The sequence below is a fragment of the Bufo bufo genome, chromosome 1 (assembly GCF_905171765.1).
Source record: "Bufo bufo chromosome 1, aBufBuf1.1, whole genome shotgun sequence".
In the NCBI taxonomy this organism is placed as follows: Eukaryota; Metazoa; Chordata; class Amphibia; order Anura; family Bufonidae; genus Bufo; species Bufo bufo.
This window is the reverse complement of record NC_053389.1, coordinates 147,452,934-147,471,833: the sequence shown is the minus strand read 5'-3', so window position 1 is coordinate 147,471,833 and position 18,900 is coordinate 147,452,934. Positions and strand designations below refer to the sequence as shown.

The 18,900-nt window shown below is 43.9% G+C and overlaps 1 protein-coding gene across 5 annotated transcripts in view; it reads left to right on the top strand.

Moving 5' to 3' along the window:
- The window catches only part of MTOR (mechanistic target of rapamycin kinase), a 187,462-nt gene that overhangs the window by 37,306 nt on the left and 131,256 nt on the right, over positions 1–18,900 (top strand). For all 5 annotated transcript variants that reach the window (XM_040430315.1, XM_040430309.1, XM_040430302.1 and 2 more), the window contains exons 3-9: positions 8,738–8,846; positions 9,049–9,281; positions 9,374–9,574; positions 12,904–13,038; positions 14,367–14,642; positions 14,763–14,871; positions 15,104–15,290. In XM_040430315.1, coding sequence (XP_040286249.1) covers positions 8,738–8,846; positions 9,049–9,281; positions 9,374–9,574; positions 12,904–13,038; positions 14,367–14,642; positions 14,763–14,871; positions 15,104–15,290 — 1,250 coding nt within the window. The remainder of the gene's footprint in view (positions 1–8,737; positions 8,847–9,048; positions 9,282–9,373; positions 9,575–12,903; positions 13,039–14,366; positions 14,643–14,762; positions 14,872–15,103; positions 15,291–18,900) is intronic.

Sequence of the window (18,900 nt, the reverse complement as noted above, 5' to 3'; positions counted from 1 at the left end):
AGCCGTCTACACGAGCGACATTTCCCCAGTGTCGTTCCTGGTACCTCAACCCAACCGTCACCCCGAAAAAGATGTCGTGTCTGTAGCAGGAGTGGAATAAGGCGTGACACCCGCTGTTTCTGTCCTGACTGTCCTGACCACCCTGCCCTATGCTTTGGTGAGTGTTTCCGGAAGTACCACACACAGGTACACCTAGCATAGGGATTGCATCTCACAGGACAGGCACACAGGGCTATTAGGGCCCTTTTACTCACAGCTGCTGCAAACCTCTCCTTTCACCTGGGATAAAGTGCATAACGTACTTTGCCACATCTTTGGGCGATTTGTGCTTTGCACATTGTCCCATGGGGAAGGAGAGGTTTGTTCTATAAAGGTAAAAAAAAACTAAACAAAAAAAAAATTACCGGTTAAAAAAAAGTTTATATGTTCTGTTCTAAAGTTAATAAAGTTATTGCGTTGTGGCCTGGTTTTTTCTTTTTTGTTTTGTTTTTTTTTACCTTTCAGGTGGACCAACCGATCGACTAGCTGCAGCACTGATGTGCATTCGGACAGAAGCATTGCGCTGCTGTCAGATTACACGCAAGTCGGTGTATGCGGCGCTGCAAGACGAGATTTCTCCTCTGCAGTAAAAGATACGTTTGCCGAGGCATATGAGCTGAGGAGGTGGCGGTGTTCATATACTTTGGCAAACACTTTGTATATATATAAAAAAAAAAATCCCCGCAATGATTTATTCATCCACATCGATTGATGTGAATGGAGAAATCGGGTTTGCCAGGGCATACGAGCTAAGTGGGTATGGATGTTGGGCGGAGCTCCTATGTCCTGGCAGACGCCTTTCCCCTCCTTTTTCTTTTTTTGGCAGAGTTTTTTTCATCCACATTGATCGATGCGAATGAAGAAATCTGTGCCGTTCATTTTTTTCTTTCAGCCCAGAGGCTGAACGGAAAAAATAAATCTCATTACCTGTATGCTCAATATAAGGAGAATAGCAGAAACTCCTAATGCTGGGCATACATGTAATGATTGCGGAGACCCTCAAATGCCAGGGCAGTCCAAACACCCCACAAATAACACCATTTTGGAAAGAAGACACCCCAAGGTATTCGCTGAGGGGCATATTGAGTCCATGAAAGATTGAAATTTTTGTCCCAAGTTAGCGGAAAGGGAGACTTTGTGAGAACAAAATCAAAAAAATCAATTTCCGCTAACTTGTGCCAAAAATTTTTTTTTTCTATGAACTCGCCATGCCCCTCATTGAATACCTTGGGGTGTCTTCTTTCCAAAATGGGGTCACATGTGGGGTATTTATACTGCCCTGGCATTTTAGGGGCCCCAAAGCGTGAGAAGAAGTCTGGTATCCAAATGTCTAAAAATGCCCTTCTAAAAGGAATTTGGGCACCTTTGCCCACCTAGGCTGCAAAAAAGTGTCACACATGTGGTATCTCCGTATTCAGGAGAAGTTGGGGAATATGTTTTGGGGTGTCATTTTACATATACCCATGCTGGGTGAGATAAATATCTTGGTCAAATGCCAACTTTGTATAAAAAAATAGGAAAAGTTGTCTTTTGCCAAGATATTTCTCTCACCCAGCATGGGTATATGTAAAATGACACCACAAAACACATTCCCCAACTTCTCCTGAATACGGCGATACCACATGTGACACTTTTTTGCAGCCTAGGTGGGCAAAGGGGCCCACATTCCAAAGAGCATCTTTCGGATTTCACAGGTCATTTACCTACTTGCCACACATTAGGGCCCCTGGAAAATGCCAGGGCAGTATAACTACCCCACAAGTGACCCCATTTTGGAAAGAAGACACCCCAAGGTATTCCGTGAGGGGCATGGCAAGTTCCTATAATTTTTTATTTTTTGTCACAAGTTAGTGGAAAATGATGATTTTTTTTTTTTTTCATACAAAGTCTCATATTCCACTAACTTGTGACAAAAAATAAAAACTTCCTGAACTCACTATGCCCATCAGCGAATACCTTGGGGTCTCTTCTTTCCAAAATGGGGTCACTTGTGGGGTAGTTATACTGCCCTGGCATTCTAGGGGCCCAAATGTGTGGTAAGGAGTTTGAAATCAAATTCTGTAAAAAATGACCTGTGAAATCCGAAAGGTGCTCTTTGGAATATGGGCCCCTTTGCCCACCTAGGCTGCAAAAAAGTGTCACACATCTGGTATCTCTGTATTCAGGAGAAGTTGAGGAATGTGTTTTGGGGTGTCTTTTTACATATACCCATGCTGGGTGAGATAAATATCTTGGTCAAATGCCAACTTTGTATAAAAAAATGGGAAAAGTTGTCTTTTGCCAAGATATTTCTCTCACCCAGCATGGGTATATGTAAAATGACACCCCAAAACACATTCCCTAACTTCTCCTGAGTACGGAGATACCAGATGTGTGACACTTTTTTGCAGCCTAGGTGGGCAAAGGGGCCCATATTACAAAGAGCACCTTTCGGATTTCACTGGTCAGTTTTTACAGAATTTGATTTCAAACTCCTTACCACACATTTGGGCCCCTAGAATGCCAGGGCAGTATAACTACCCCACAAGTGACCCCATTTTGGAAAGAAGAGACCCCAAGGTATTTCATGATGGGCATAGTGAGTTCATAGAACTTTTTATTTTTTGTCACAAGTTAGTGGAATATGAGACTTTGTAAGAAAAAAAAAAAAATCATCATTTTCCGCTAACTTGTGACAAAAAATAAAAAGTTCTATGAACTCACTATGCCCATCAGCGAATACCTTAGGGTGTCTACTTTCCGAAATGGGGTCATTTGTGGGGTGTTTGTACTGTCTGGGCATTGTTGAACCTCAGGAAACATGACAGGTGCTCAGAAAGTCAGAGCTGCTGCAAAAAGCGGAAATTCACATTTTTGTACCATAGTTTGTAAACGCTATAACTTTTACCCAAACCATTTTTTTTTTTTTACCCAAACATTTTTTTTTTTATCAAAGACATGTAGAACAATAAATTTAGAGCAAAATTTATATATGGATCTCGTTTTTTTTTTGCAAAATTTTACAACTGAAAGTGAAAAATGTCATTTTTTTGCAAAAAAATCGTTAAATTTCGATTAATAACAAAAAAAGTAAAAATGTCAGCAGCAATGAAATACCACCAAATGAAAGCTCTATTAGTGAGAAGAAAAGGAGGTAAAATTCATTTGGGTGGTAAGTTGCATGACCGAGCAATAAACGGTGAAAGTAGTGTAGGTCAGAAGTGTAAAAAGTGGCCTGGTCTTTCAGGGTGTTTAAGCACTGGGGGCTGAGGTGGTTAAAGTGAAATAAATAAAAGTACACATTGGGTATCGCCACGTCCGTAACTATCTGCTCTATTAAAAGTCACTTGACCGAACCCCTCAGGTGAATGCTGTAAAAATAAATAAAAACTGTGCTAAAACAACCAATTTTTTTTTTTGTCACCTTGCCCCATAAAGTGTTATGAGTGATCAAAAAATCATATGTACCCAAAAATAGTACCAATAAAACTGGCACCTTATCCCCTAGTTTCCAAAATGGGGTCACTTCTTGGGAGTTTCTGTCAGGGTGCATCAGGGGGGCTTCAAATGGGACATTGCATCTAAAAACCATGTGGCGCTCCTTTTTTCTTCTGCGCCCTGCCGTGTGCCCATACAGCAGTTTATGACCATGTGGGGTGTTTCTGTAAACCGCAGAATCTGGGTAATAAATATTAGAGTTTTGTTTGGCTGTTAACCTTCGATGTGTTAACCACTTAAAGGGGTTGTCCTATTAATAGTTGATTAAAGTTCCCCCCATATGTGTTGAGGTATTTTCGCCACTTCTACATGGCTCCGATGGTCCCCCACGCATTGTTTACATATATGTTTATCTTTGCCTAACTTCCTGCCGCACTCCAGCGCAGCGCGGCATCACGTGGTTACAGCTAACTATCATCTCTGCTGTAACTCCGCCCCCTCATTAATATTCCGCCTCCATTCATTAGGAAGTGCCATGCCTGGTGACGTCACCGGAGGGGCGTGGCTTAGCGCAATGTCTTACAGCCTAGTCACCGCCCCTCCCTGCGATCTGCATAATTACTGAGGCTGTTGGTGATGTCACCGGGCTCCCTGGGAAGCGGAAGAAGAGGCTTCGCTCTGCAGCAAGGGACCCGGTACGTCACTGACTATGAGAAAATAGGCACTTCCGGCTTAGAATTTGCAATATGAAAACGGGGCATCAGACATGTGTGGCAAAGGTAGGATAGTCATGTGTGTAATATTTGTTTTACTGTTGTACATTTAGAACAATGTCCCCAATCCCGGACAACCCCTTTTAAGGACCACAGGTTTATACCCCCCTAGTGACCAGGCCCTTTTTTACTAATCGGCATTTCACAACTTTAACGGTTTATTGCTCGGTCATGCAACTTGGCACCCAAATGAATTTTACCTCCTTTTCTTCTCACAAATACAGCTTTCTTTTGGTGGTATTTGATTGCTGCTGAGATTTTTCGTTTTTCTGATATTAATCAAAAAAAAGACCGCAATTTTCTCAAGTGTATTTTTAACTTTTTCTGGTAAAATTGTTCAAATATAATTACATTTCTATACAAGTTTATGTCAGAATTTATTGTGCTACATGTCTTTGATAAAAAAAAGTATATTTATTGGTTTGCGCAAAAGTTATAGCGTTTACAATCTATGGTACAAAAATGTGAATTTCTGCATTTTGAAGCAGCTCTGACTTTCTGAGCACCTGTCATGTTTCTTGAGGTGCTAGAATGCCAGGATAGTATAAATACCCCTCAAATGACCCCATTTTAGAAAGAAGACACCCCAAAGTATTCGCGGAGGGGCATGGTGAGTTCATGTATGATTTAATTTTTTTTTTCACAAGTTAGTGGAAAATGACACTTTCAGAGGAAAAAAAATATATAAAGTTTCCATTTCTGCTAACTTCTGGCAAAAAAAATAAAAAAAATCTCCCACGGACTCACTATGCCCCAAGTGAATACCTTGGGGTGTCTACTTTCCGAAATGGGGTCATTTATGTGTTGTGTTTACTGTTCTGGCATTTTGGGTGGGGCTTAATTGTGAGCAACCCTGTAAAGCCTAAAGGTACTTGTTGGACTTTCGGCCCCTTTACGCACCTAGGCTGCAAAAAAGCGTCACACGTGGTATCGCCGTACTCGGGAGAAGTAGGGCAATGTGTTTTGGGGTGTATTTTTACAAATACCCATGCTGGGTGAGAGAAATATCTCTGTAAATTGACAACTTTGTATAAAAAAAAAAATGTAAAAAGCTGTCATTAGAGATTTCTCACACACAGTATGGGTATATGTAAAAATACACCCCAAAACACATTGCCCTACTTCTTCTGAGTACGGCGATACCACATGTGTGACACTTTTTTGCAGCCTAGGTGCACAAAGGGGCCCAAATTCCATTGAGTACCTTTTAGGATTTCACAGGGCATTTTTACGCATTTGGATTCCAAACTACTTCTCATGCTTTAGGGCCCCTAAAATGCCAGGGCAGTATAAATACCCCATTTTGGAAAGAAGACACCCCAAGGTATTCCATGAGGGGTATGGTGAGTTCATGTAAGATTATTTTTTTTTGTCACAAGTTAGTGGAATATGAGACTTTGTAAGAAAAGACAAAAAAACAAAAAAAAAAAACAATTTCCGCTAACTTGTGCCAAAAAATAAAATCTTCTATGAACTCGCCATGCCCCTCACGGAATACCTTGGGGTGTCTTCTTTCCAAAATGGGGTCACTTGTGGGGTAGTTATACTGCCTGGCATTTTAGGGGCCCTAAAGCGTGAGAAGTAGTTTGGAATTCAAATGCGTAAAAATGCCCCTTTTTTTGACATTTTTCGGCTAACTAAATTTAGGGGGTATTCCTTTGAGACTACCCAGGAAAAAGAGCACACCTGCCTAGTAAAAAGGAGTGCTTGCGAAGTAAAGCTGCAATCGCTAATAAAGATCCAAAAAGCTCAAAAGTGATCTTTATAGCGCCGCAGCGATTTTACGGTGTTTTTGCAGTGATCAGAAAAAAATTATTTCTGTCACTGCGGTGGGGCGGACTGAACGCAAGTGTGGGCACAAGATCAGGCCTGATCGGGCGAACACTGTTTTTTGTAGAGCCTAAGGTGACCCTAATGTACTTATATAGATCTGATTGCGATCAGTCTTGATCACTTACAGATATTATATAGTACTAGTGCTGATTAGCGACAGCGATGGTGCTAATCAGCGACTAATCAGTGACTGCGGTGGGCTGGGCGCTAACTACCTAACAAGTAGCTAACTAACTGTCGGTGATAAGGGACCCTTACAGGGGGGTGATCAGTGACCGGGGGGGGGGGGGGGGGGGGGGAAATCAGGGAGTCTATAGGGGGTGATCAGTGACGGGGGGGAGGGGAAATCAGGGAGTCTATATGGGGTGATCAGGTGTGCGTGCGTGTCTGTGTGTGTGTGTGTGTGTGTGTGTGGGGTGCTACTTACAGAGCTGCCTGTGTCCTCTGGTGGTCGATCCAAGCAAAAGGGACCACCAGAGGACCAGGTAGCAGGTATATCAGACGCTAATTTCAAAATAGCGTCTGATATACCTATTTGATTGGTTCTTTTAAAAATCTACAGCCTGCCAGCCAATGATCAGCGCTGGCAGGCTGTAGTTAAACTTGAATACTACGCAATCCTGTGAGCGCGCGTTCACAGGATATCTCGGGTCTCACGAGATGGCATCACTGAGACCTGAGAGCGCTGCCGTCCTGACGCCTATCGGCAAGTAGGCGTCCGGACGCCTATACATGACGGCAAGTAGTTAAAAAAAAAATTGGATTAAAATGGAGAATCTGCCAAAAAAGTGAAATTTTAAAAATTTGATCTCCATTTTCCTTTAATTCTTGTGGAACGCCTAAAGGGTTAACAAAGTTTGTAAAATCAGTTTTAAGTAACTTAAGGGGTGTAGTTTCTACAATTGGGTCATTTATGGGAGTATCCACTATGTAAACCCCACAAAGTGACTTCAGACCTGAACTGGTCCTTTAAAAAGTGGGTTTTGGAAATTTTCTTAAATTAAGAATTTCTTCTAAACTTCTAAGCCTTCTAACGTCCCCAAAAAATAAAATGACATTTCCAAAATGATGCCAACATAAAGTAGATATATGGGGAATGTTAAGTAATACATATTTTAAGGTATCACTTTCTGTTTTAAAAGAGAAATTGAAATTTAGAAAATTGCGTTTTTTACAAAATATTTGATTTCTTTTTTCATAAATAAAGGTGATATATATTGACTCAAATTTATGACTAGCATGAAGTACAATGTGTCACGAGAAAACCATCTCTGAATGACTTGGATAAGTAAAAGCGTTGCAAAGCTATTACCACATAAAGTGAGATGTCAGATTTGCAAAATTAGGCCTGGTCAGGAAGGGGGCAAAGGGCCCAGACGTGAAGTGGTTAAAGAAAATTCTACTGCCCTTAAAGCGAACCTGTCACCATGATTTTGCACACAGAGCTGGGGACATGGGCTGCTAGATGGCCACTAGCACATCTGCAGTACCCAGGTCCCACAGCTCTCCGCGCTTTTTTGTGTTAAAAAAAACTTTTGATCAATATGCAAATGACCTGATATGAGTCCTGTGTCCGGAGATGAGTCAAGCGTCAAGGAGCCCAGCACCGCCCCGCATCCTCCGAATCTCCTCCTTGCCGGCTGACGTCACAGAGCTGGAGCGCCGAAATCTCGCGATGCGCAAGCTAGCGCATGCGCAGTGTCGGCATCATGTTCATTCCCTGTGCTGGCATCAGCACAGGGAACGAACTACACATGCGCTAGCTCGCGCATCGCGAGATTTCGGCGCTCCAGCTCTGTGATGTCAGCCGGCAAGGAGGAGATTCGGAGGACGCGGGGCGGTGCTGGGCTCCTTGACGCTTGACCCATCTCCGGCTACAGGACTCATATCGGCTAATTTGCATATCGCTCAAAAGGTTTTTTTAACACAATAAAAGTGCGGAGAGCTGTGGGACCTGGGTACTGCAGATGTGCTAGCGGCCATCTAGCAACCCATGTCCCCAGCTCTGTGTGCAAAATCATGGTGACAGGTTCGCTTTAAGGGCCCTTTACACAGGCTGAGAATCTGCCAGATAATCACTAACGAGCATTCATTGGATCACTTGTTAGCGATTATCTGGCAGTTTAAAGGGGTTGCTAATTACCCTATTAACAAGAGAAATGCTCGTTTGTTGGGTAATTGGCTAGTATGTGTAGGCACCTAAGTCGGCGTTTGCCACTAGCAGATCAGTGAGTCTGTAGGAGGATGATTGATGGCATTAGTGAGCGCTCCTCCTTATACTGTGGAGGGGATCGCTACATGTAAATGCAGAGGTCTCCTTCACTGACGACCAGCTGATTGCCAGAAAAAAACGATTCCTTCACGACAGTTGCCTGCAAAATTGGCCCATGTAAAGGGACCTTTGCATCAATCTAAGTAAATTAGTTGGGGTGATTTGCCTGCATCTTAATTCATTTTGAATTGTCTGTCTGAAATTTCCTGCTTGATGCTTTGGCTTCCTCTGCAACACGTGGCTCTCCTGCTGCTGTAAAACTGCAGCCTGTGGCTCTTGGCACGCTGGTAGCTGTAGATCTACAACAGCCAGGGGACTGCAGGTTCTGCCCCAGACTTGCACTGCTGCTTCTATCTTCCATTGTGCCTTGTCTTACATTAACATCTCTGTGGTCACTTTCTAGGTGAGCCAGGAGGAAGCGACACAGTTCTATGATGAGCTGAATCATTTCATCTTTGAGTTTGTTTCCAGCTCCGATGTGAGCGAGCGGAAAGGAGGGATTCTTGCAATAGGTACCAATATGTCTGCTTTTCACCTTTCTTTATTACATTAGTGAGATAAACATGTTGTGTTTCCAAAGCGGCCACTCACCTGGCTGAATGTAATGAAAGCTTGAGTCTGGCTCTCATTATTTCCATAGCACCAGTGTATCAGAGCCTATTGTTAGCTGGAGTCGGTCATTGTTTTCTTAGGGTATCTTCCTGTTCCTCACAGTGAGCTTGATAGGAGTGGAGGGCGGAAATGCCACCCGAATCAGCAGATTTGCAAATTACCTGCGTAACCTGCTGCCCTCCAGTGACCCCGTAGTAATGGAGATGGCATCCAAGGCAATGGGGCGTCTTGCTATGGCGGGGGATACTTTCACTGCGGAGTATGTGGAGTTTGAGGTGAAACGTGCCTTGGAGTGGCTGGGCGCTGACCGCAATGAAGGCCGGAGACATGCAGGGGTGAGTTCACTTTTCATTCCTTTCAGATGTTTGAAAGTGTCCTGCCTCTTTTTTTAGCCCTCTTTAATGACATCTCGTGTCCCTCTCTGCAGGTTCTGGTGCTGCGGGAGCTGGCTGTCAGCGCGCCTACCTTCTTCTTCCAACAGGTCCAACCTTTCTTTGACAACATCTTCTATGGTGTGTGGGACCCAAAACAGGCAATTAGGGAGGGAGCCGTGGCAGCTCTCAGAGCCTGCCTGATCCTGACCACACAGCGGGAACCCAAGGAGCTACAAAAACCTCAGTGGTACAGGGTAGGCATCTCATATTGCATTCACGATTTTCAGTTTGGAGTATACCACAGTTCTTCATTTTAAAGTGGTTGTCACTTCAGCAAGTGGCATTTATCATGTAGAGAAAGTCAATACAAGGCACCTACTAATGTATTGTGATTGTCCATACTCCATCACATTGCTTGTTTCCATGGTTATGACCACCCTGCAATCCAGCAGCAGTGGTCGTGCTTGCACACTCTATAGGAAAAAGCGCCAGCCTCTTTGGTGGCCGGGACCGTGGGTCAGCGCCTGGATTGCAGGGTGGTTATAACCATGGAAACAAGCAATGTATAATGTGATGGAAAAATCCATTCAACCAGCAAAGGAAGCAATATGGGCAATCACAATACATTAGTAAGTGCCTTGTATTGACTTTCTCTACATGATAAATGCCACTTGCTGAAGTCAGACAAAACCTTTTAATTACTGTATGGTTTTCATTAGTTATTTACAGGTAAATAACTATTTCATTTCTTACTAAACCTACATATATTTGATATTTTTTTCAAGATGCATTAGACTAGATGATGGATAAATTATTTTAAAGAATATTGGAGAAAAAAAATTGTCCTTTTTTTTTCAAGCTGTAACAAAAGAATTTGAAACAAAACAGTTTTTCTCCTTTATTTAATACGTAGTTGCATATACATATCTCACACACACACACACATATATACATATCACACACATACATATCACACATCACATGCATACATACATATCACACACACACACACACACACACACACACACACACACACACACATATCACACACACACATCACACACACGGAAACCTAGGAAAGCAACTACCACTCTATAAATATACACATGTAAGTCACATTATAATGACCACCAGCTAATATCCAGAATAACTGCTGTGTGCAGCACGGACAGCAGGTAGACAAGCTGGGAGTGACTCCTTAAGGTCCTGGCAGGTTGTCACAGGTATCTGGAGCCATGCTGACTGCAGTGCATCCAACAGCTGCTGGATAGTGCATAGGGCAGGATCCATAGAGCAAACACGAAGATCGAGGTGGTCCCACAAGTGCGCAAAAGGGTAGTACTTTGAAGTCTTGGTCATGTACTTCCAGCCGTGTGACATGTCGCATTGTCTTTCTGGAAGATCCCATCCTCCCCAGGGAACACAATCGGCATGTATGAGTGTACATGATCTGCACATGCCTTCCACATGGATAAGTGGGCCTAAAGAATGCCACGAAAACATTCCCTAGTTCACTGTCAGTGTTGACCTGCCTGGAGACCACTTTGACTAGCCTCTTTGGTCTTCCCTGTGACCGCTGCTGTACTGATGCAGTACCATCCAGCCCACCTAAAATGTTAAAAGGAAACCTGTCATGAAATTGATTTTTGCTTGAGCCACTAATAGCGTGACATCCCAACAAGCTTCCACAGTAAAGACACCTATTTTTTTTTTACCATTTTACAGAAAACATAGTTTAAAGGTAGTTTGTCACCTCCAAAATCAGTATCAAAGGAAGCATACTGCCATGTAGGGTGGGTGCCCTGAAACCTAACCATAAATCTGGTCCTCTATTCCTTAGTAGTGCTTCTTTTCTATTTTTATGGTTTTGCAGAGTACTAGCTCTCCTTGCGGAGAGCGCCTTTATCGGCGTGAGGAGTCTTATAGGCTATACATGCTCCTCTGGAATTCTGGTAAGGGATGTAAATGAGCTCTTAAAGGGGTTGTCCAGGTTCAGAGCTGAACCCGGACATACCCTTCTTTTCACCCCGGCAGCCCCCCAGATGTTGGCATCGGAGCATCTGATGCTCCGATGCACTCCCTTGCCCTGTGCTAAATCTCGCAGGGCAAGGTCTCTTGTTTTCAATAACACACTGCCAGGCAGAAACTTCCGCCCGTCAGTGTGTTCGGTGACGTCAACGGCTTCATTAATTTTTCCATCACATTATACACTGCTTGTTTCCATGGTTAGACCACCCGGCAATCCAGCAGTGGTGGTCGTGCTTGCACACTATAGGAAAAAGCGTCAGCCTGTCTGGTGGCTGGGACCATGAGAGCTCACATAGTCTTGTGCTTTTTCCTATACTGTGCAAGCACGACCACCACTGATGGATTGCATGGTGGTCTGTAACCATGGAAACGACCAGTGTATAATGTGATAGAAAAATGAATCCAGCCAGCAAAGGAGGCAATATGGACAATAACAATATATTAGTAAGTGCCTTGTATTAACTTTCTCTACATGTTTAAAGGCCACTTACTGAAGTGAGACAACCCCTTTAAGTCAAACTGGTTGTGGAGAAGTTAGCAGGAGTCGTCCCTGTGAGTCTTCTCTTCGTTCCCACTTGCTCTGTAATGAGGGAGCCTTTTGGAATATCATGCTAATGGTAGTTCTGGCACCGAGGAAACTCCTGGCAGAATTCCTTTAAAGGGGTTGTCCAACCCCTATAATGACCCTTTCCCCCCAATGCCAGGGCTGCTCCTCGTATACATTGTTTAACTGCTCCCTTGCACCCGTCTCTCTCCAGATCTCTGCACGGCTGCCTCTGCATCTCCCTGTTGTGTGTATCAACACATCCGGCGATGGAGGGAGCAGCCAATAGCAGGCCGCGATGGGGATGAGCCTCCCTAGCGTCACCCGCAATGCTAGGAGATGCAGCGGCTGTGCAGGCATCGAGCGACGCAGGTAAGTGTAATGTACATGAGGGGCCCTGGCATTGGGGGGAGGGCGGTCATTATAGGGGTTGGATAACCCCTTTAAGACAATTTCTTATTGATATGCCCTTTAAGAATGTTCTGAGTCCTTAGAATCATAAGCAGGATATTCTTGAATCATTGGGCCAGATTTATCATTACACTTACATCTTACTCCACTTTTTACATATGTCCAAAGTCACGTTTGGCTAAGTCAGATTTTATTAATGGTCCTTTAAATACTGTGATAAATGTGGTTTGACGGTAGCAGTTTATCCTTCAGTAAGCCGCTTTACAAAAGTTGCACGTCTTTACGAAAAAGTCGCATGTTCTATTAAAAAGTCGTATAAGATGAGCATGGTCCTTACTGGAGTGAAATTGTGCAATTTTTGGTGACTTTTTAAAATTGTCGCAATAGTAAATCTTTCTAGAGATTCATTTACATAAGAAAACACGCTCACTTTCAGAAAACTGGCGAGCATAGCGCAGAGCCAATAAGTCGCACATTTTTGTGCAGTTTTAGCGATTGCACAAAAATTTGCGACTTTTTCACTCCATTATTTTGACTTGAGCTAATGATAAATCTGGCCCATTGTGTTTAGTTACTTTTTAAGTTCCTTCTTTTGTACAGCAAACTTATGAAGAAGCAGAGAGAGGATTTGATGAGACGTTATCCAAGGAGAAAGGAATGAACAGAGATGATCGGCTTCATGGGGCCCTATTGATTATTAATGAGTTAGTGAGAATCAGCAGCATGGAAGGAGAGGTAATGCGGAAACCTAGCACTGCCTTGATCACGGCTTTCCTTGTGCTCTTTACATAGGCCTAACTTCCCGTGTGTCTGGGGCGGTTTCTCTGGTGTGGTACACAAACATGGGTAGGAAACTGATCCCATAGTTTCTGGCATATGGCACATCACTTTTAAAGTGCATCTTATGTTTTGGTATATGCAAATGAGCCTCTAGGAGTAGTGGGGGCATTGCCATTACACCTATAGGCTCTGCTCAGCACCTTGCTTTTCAATTGCAACTGAAAACCTTGTCACGTCTGACCCTGTCAAAGTGGAAAGGGAGTGGCAGTCGCAGACAGAGCTGAAACTCTAGGAGTAACGGCAACGCCCCCATTGCTCATTTGTATATATTAAAACATAATTTTTCTCAGCAATGTGGGCACATATGAACATGGGACCAACACAGATGCCTTCAGCTGCCAAGTGCTCATCTAACAGGTCTGCCAGTGTCATAGGTACAAACCTGCTGACAGATTCCCCTTAAGGTCAAATGTCTTCCAGAGCTGGGCAGACACACACAGCATGTAGTTTAGCGTTGCTCTTTTTGACTTTCATGCTATGGACACCCAGCCAGTGCACAAAGATGTCAGTTGTGTCCAGCTCCAGGAAAAAATCAGCTGGCTGGACACAACTGATGTATATACATATTAGCGCTTAAAGGGGTTGGACCCCAAAATCAACTCATCTGCTATCCACAGGAATTTCTAAACATTTTTCTAAGTGAACTTTTCTTTTAAGGCCTCATGCACGCAAACCGTGGATCCGCAAAAAAACGGAAGCCGCCAGTGTTGCTTTCCGAAATTAGCTGAACGGGCACCAGCAATATAAATGACTATTCTTATCCGCAAAGCGCGGACAAGAAAAGGACATTTTTTTTTTTTTTTTTGCGGGGCCGCGGAAATTTTGCTACGGATGCGGACAGCACATGGAGTGCTGGTGGCATCTTTTGCGGCCCCATTGAAGTGAATGGGTCCGCATCCGAGCCGCCAAAACTGCAGCTCTGATGCAGACCCAAACAACGGTCGTGTGCATGAGGCCTAACACTTAGATCTCTGATTGTCTTAGCAATCTATCGCCGCCTCATGATCCTTCTGTAGTTTGGGGGGTGGGGGGAGATGCTCATTGGATGACAGAGGGAGCCTGCTACCTTTCTCCAACCCTTTAGATGCTGCAGTCAGCATTGACCACTGCATCTTAGGCAGGGATCAGCAATCTCCAGCACACCAGCTGCTCAGAAACTGCTGTAAAAATATACACTGAAAACTTGCCTCCGTTTTTCAGAATTATTTTCCATTAACTTGCAGCGACTGAGAGAAGAGATGGAGGAAATTACACAGCAACAGCTTGTACATGACAAACACTGCAAGGACCTAATGACCTTTGGATTAAAGCCTCGCCATATCACCCCATTTACCAGCTTCCAGTCAGTGCAATCCCAACCTACAAATGCTCTGCTGAGCCTCTTGGGATACACAGGTCAGCAGGGGATTTTGGGATATGGAGCTGCCCCAATGCCAGAGAAGTCTACCTTAGTTGAAAGTCGTGCATGTCGGGAGCTAATAGAAGAAAAGTTTGACCAGGTATAAAAAATAAAAAAAAATTATATATTTTTTTTAAATCTTCACTTTCCTTTTATTCCTTCAGTGTGGTGTATGCTGCTTATGATGTACATTATAAGCTATGCATTTTTTTCCTCATAGATTTGTCGTTGGGTCCTGAAATGCAGAAGTAGCAAGAATCCCTTGATCCAGATGACCATTTTACATGTTCTCCCTCGTCTGGCAGCGTTCAGACCTTCATCATTCACAGGTAACGCCCAACTTCCTGGCTCACGTGCACTAGCATCAGATGGAAATGAGAAGACATGGCTGCAGCCTGAGAGAACAATGCACTGCTTTTCTTTTGCATTTTTCATGGTCTGCAATTGTGAGATCTAACGAAACAAGAGAAAATAACAGAGCAAATAAGTTTTGTTTGTTTTTTTGCATTCTGGGTTTAGTGGCACTTTTAAATACTAAGATATTTGCATTCCTTTTCATAGCAGATCAGTACCTCCCAGAAACCATGAGCCATCTACTGAGCTGCGTGCGCAAAGAAAAGGAGCGCACCGTGGCCTTCCAAGCTCTTGGGCTCATCTCTGTTGCTGTAAGGTCAGAGATTCGTGCTTACCTACCCAAAATCCTGGAACATGTCAAAGTTGCTCTGCCTCCCAAGGATTTTGCTCACAAGTGAGTTTATTAATGGTGTTGTTTTTCAAATGGGTATAATTTAAAGTTTGCCTCACAATTTATTGAAAAGCTACTGTAGTGCAGGTTAATTGCAGAATTTTTTTTTTATTTTTTTTTTAAGCAGACTGTCACTACAAAATTCAGCATGTTGTAGAGCAGGAGAAGCTGTACAGATTGTTACATAGCTTTGTAGGAAGAGTCAGTAAAACCTGTCATTTATCTATAGCTCTGCTTTCCGTACAGGAGGGGTTATCGGTGACTGACAGCTATCTCTGTATGCACACTTATACACCATGCGGTACTGATTGCTTTTTACACCTCCTGTGATCAGTTAAGATATAAATGTATAAACTACAAGTTTTACTGAATCTTTTCCCACATAACTATATATCAGTCCACTCAGCTTCTCCTGCTCTATTGCATGGTGCTTTCAGGTTGTATTGTATTTCATGGTGACAGGTTCTCTTTGAGGGAATTTTTCACCAGGAAATTCAGTTAAACCAGGCACGATGCCTTGTAGGGCTAGCTCAGTACTTTTAACCCATATGCAAGCAGTTAAGTGCATTGAGGGCGAGCCCAAGCCACTTCTTGCACCCTTGCTCCTCTAGCTTCCTCTGCAAGCCCCTCTTTCTCCTTTTTGATTGACCGGGCCAGGTACCTGCATAGTCATCTTGCCTGGCCTTGGCAATCAAGAAGGGGGTGTCCGACTCCCAGAAACCTCACCAATCAGCTGGTTGAAGATACCGCCGTGGCCTGTGCAACCTGCTGATGGGTGGGGGTGCCAGCAGTCAAACCACCGTGGATCTAATATTGAGGACCTATCCTGAGGAAAGATCATCAATATCCTGACACTGCATAACTCATTTGCATATATATTGAAAGTGCTTTTTCCCAGAATGAAGCAATGGATTGCTAAGGTAACATTACATTCAGGTGAGCTATCCCTACAATACATTGTGCCTGGTGTAACAGTGAATTTAATGGTGACAGACTTCCCTTAATACTTTGCATAGGAGATTTTGCTATTAAATAGCAGTGCATACCAGCTGCGCTTGTGCTGCAGGCTGCTCATAACTGTCTACTAGGCGATAGTGCCTTGGTCTGTCTCCCAGGCTCTTGTGCCCAATAGGGGAGCCAGCGCTGTCTCCTAGTGCATAGATATAAAAACCCAGCTGCCAGTCCGTACTACCATTTAGAACCAGAATCCGCTGTGCAGTGTATTTAGAAAGGATTATGGTGCATGTTCCTGAACTTTCACTGTTTTTCTATATAACTGTATTTGAAGCTTACCTACTGTTGCCTCCTTCGGCAGCTGTAGGTTAGGTGTGAGACGCCGGTCTTAATAAAGCCCTGCACTGGCGGTGGATCTGCAGCAGTTATGTAGAGGCGCCGGCCTGGTAGAAAATGGTAAATGAGACGGGCCTGCTGGCCCGTCCCCTTCCTCGCCCTTGCCATACCCACTTTTTTAGACCTGGCATGAGGGGGGAAAGTTGCATATTGCGGTGCAAAGGACGTTTGCGCCGCAATTTGCGCCAGAAATACGCCTAATATAGGCGTATTTATGTTTAAGAAATGACCCACCTTTGTGTCTAACTTGCTTATTTTAAGTATACGCAGGTGGACAAAATTGTTGGTACCCTTTCTTTAAAAGTGTTGTCACTTCAGTCAGTAGCATTTTATCATGTAAACAAAGCTAATACAAGGCACTTACTAATGTATTGTGATCATTTTTCCATCATGTTATACACTGCTCGTTTCCATGGTTACAGCCCACCCTGCAATCCATCAGTGCTGGTCATGCTTGTACACTATAGGGAAAAAAAAACTAGCCTATAAGCGCTCCCTTGGTGCCGGCCACCAGAGAGGACGACTTTTTTTTCCTATATTGTGCAAGCACGACCACCACTGCTGGATTGCAGGGTGGTCTGTAACCATGGAAACGAGCAGTGTATAATGTGATGGAAAAATGAATCCAGCCAGCAAAGGAGGCAATATGGACAATCACAGTACATTAGTAAGTGGCTTGTATTAACTTTCTCTACATGATAAATGCGATTTTACTGAAGTGAGACCCCCTTTAACCCCTTAAGGACGCAGGGCGTACCGGTACGCCCTATTTCCCGAGTCCTTAAGGACCAAGGGCGTACAGGTACGTCCTGACTTAAATTCGGAATTCCGGCGCCGCAGGGGTTAATCGGAACGGGACGCCGGCTGAAATCATTCAGCCGGCATCCCGTAACAACGCAGGGGGGGGTCATTTGACCCCCCCGTATCGGCGATCGCAGCAAACCGCAGGTCAATTCAGACCTGCGGTTTGCTGCGCTTTTTGCAGTTTCTGATGCCCGCGGTCCCTGACCGCGGGGATCAGAAACTTTAGAGTGGCTAAAATCATTATTTTTCACCCCCCCTGCACCCCTGCACGATTTTATGCCGGAGGGTGGTGCGGGGGGGGTGTCGCAGGCGGTGGGGGCGTTGCGGGAGGCGGGCGGTGCGGCAGGCGGGATCGCGATCCCCCGCCCGCCTCCCCATGAACGATCGTTGGCTTCTAGTGGGTATACCAGGGTGCCAGCACATTGCTGGCACCCTGGTATAAACGGCTGACATCTGTGAAGATGTCAGCCGTTTAACCCTTTCCATACCGCGGTCCGTACGGACCGCTGTATGGAAAAAGTTAACTGTCATTGGTCAGGGAGCTCCCTCCCTCTCCATCGGGGGGCTGCTGTGGCTTTGCAGCCCCCCGATGGAGAGGGAGAGAGCCCCCAGAGAGCCCCCCTCAGCCCCGTCCTTACCCTTCCCCGTCTGCGAAGTTCTGAGCAGACGGGGAGGGTTCCCATGGCAACAGGACGCCTGCTCAGGCGTCCTGCTGTCCATGGTGCTGAACAGATCTGTGCTAAAAGCACAGATCTGTTCAGTGTAAGTAAAATACAGTACAGAACAATATATATTGTTCTGTACTGTATTATACAGACACCAGACCCACTGGATCTTCAAGAACCAAGTGGGTCTGGGTCACAAAAATGTAAAAAAAAGTGAAAAAAGTTAAGATAAAAAAAAAAACATTTATCACTGAATAAAAATTAAAAAAATAAAATAAACTACACATATTAGGTATCGCCGCGTCCGTAACGACCTGATCTATAAAATGGTCATGTTACTTTCCCCGCACGGTGAACGCCATAAAAATAAAAAAATAAAAACTATGAGAAAATTGAAATTTTGCCCACCTTACTTCCCAAAAAAGGTAATAAAAGTGATCAAAAAAGTCGCATGTACGCCAAAATAGTACCAATCAAACAGTCATCTCATCCCGCAAAAAATGAGACCCTACTCAAGATAATCGCCCAAAAGCTGAAAAAACTATGGCTCTTAGACTATGGAGACACTAAAACATGATTTTTTTTTTTTCAAAAATGAACTCATTCTGTAAAACTTACATAAATAAAAAAAAAGTATACATATTAGGTATCGCCGCGTCCGTATCGACCGGCTCTATAAAAATATCACATGACCTAACCCCTCAGATGACCACCGTAAAAAAATAAAAATAAAAACAGTGTAAAAAATGCCATTTTTTGCCATCTTACGTCACAAAAAGTGTAATAGCAAGCGA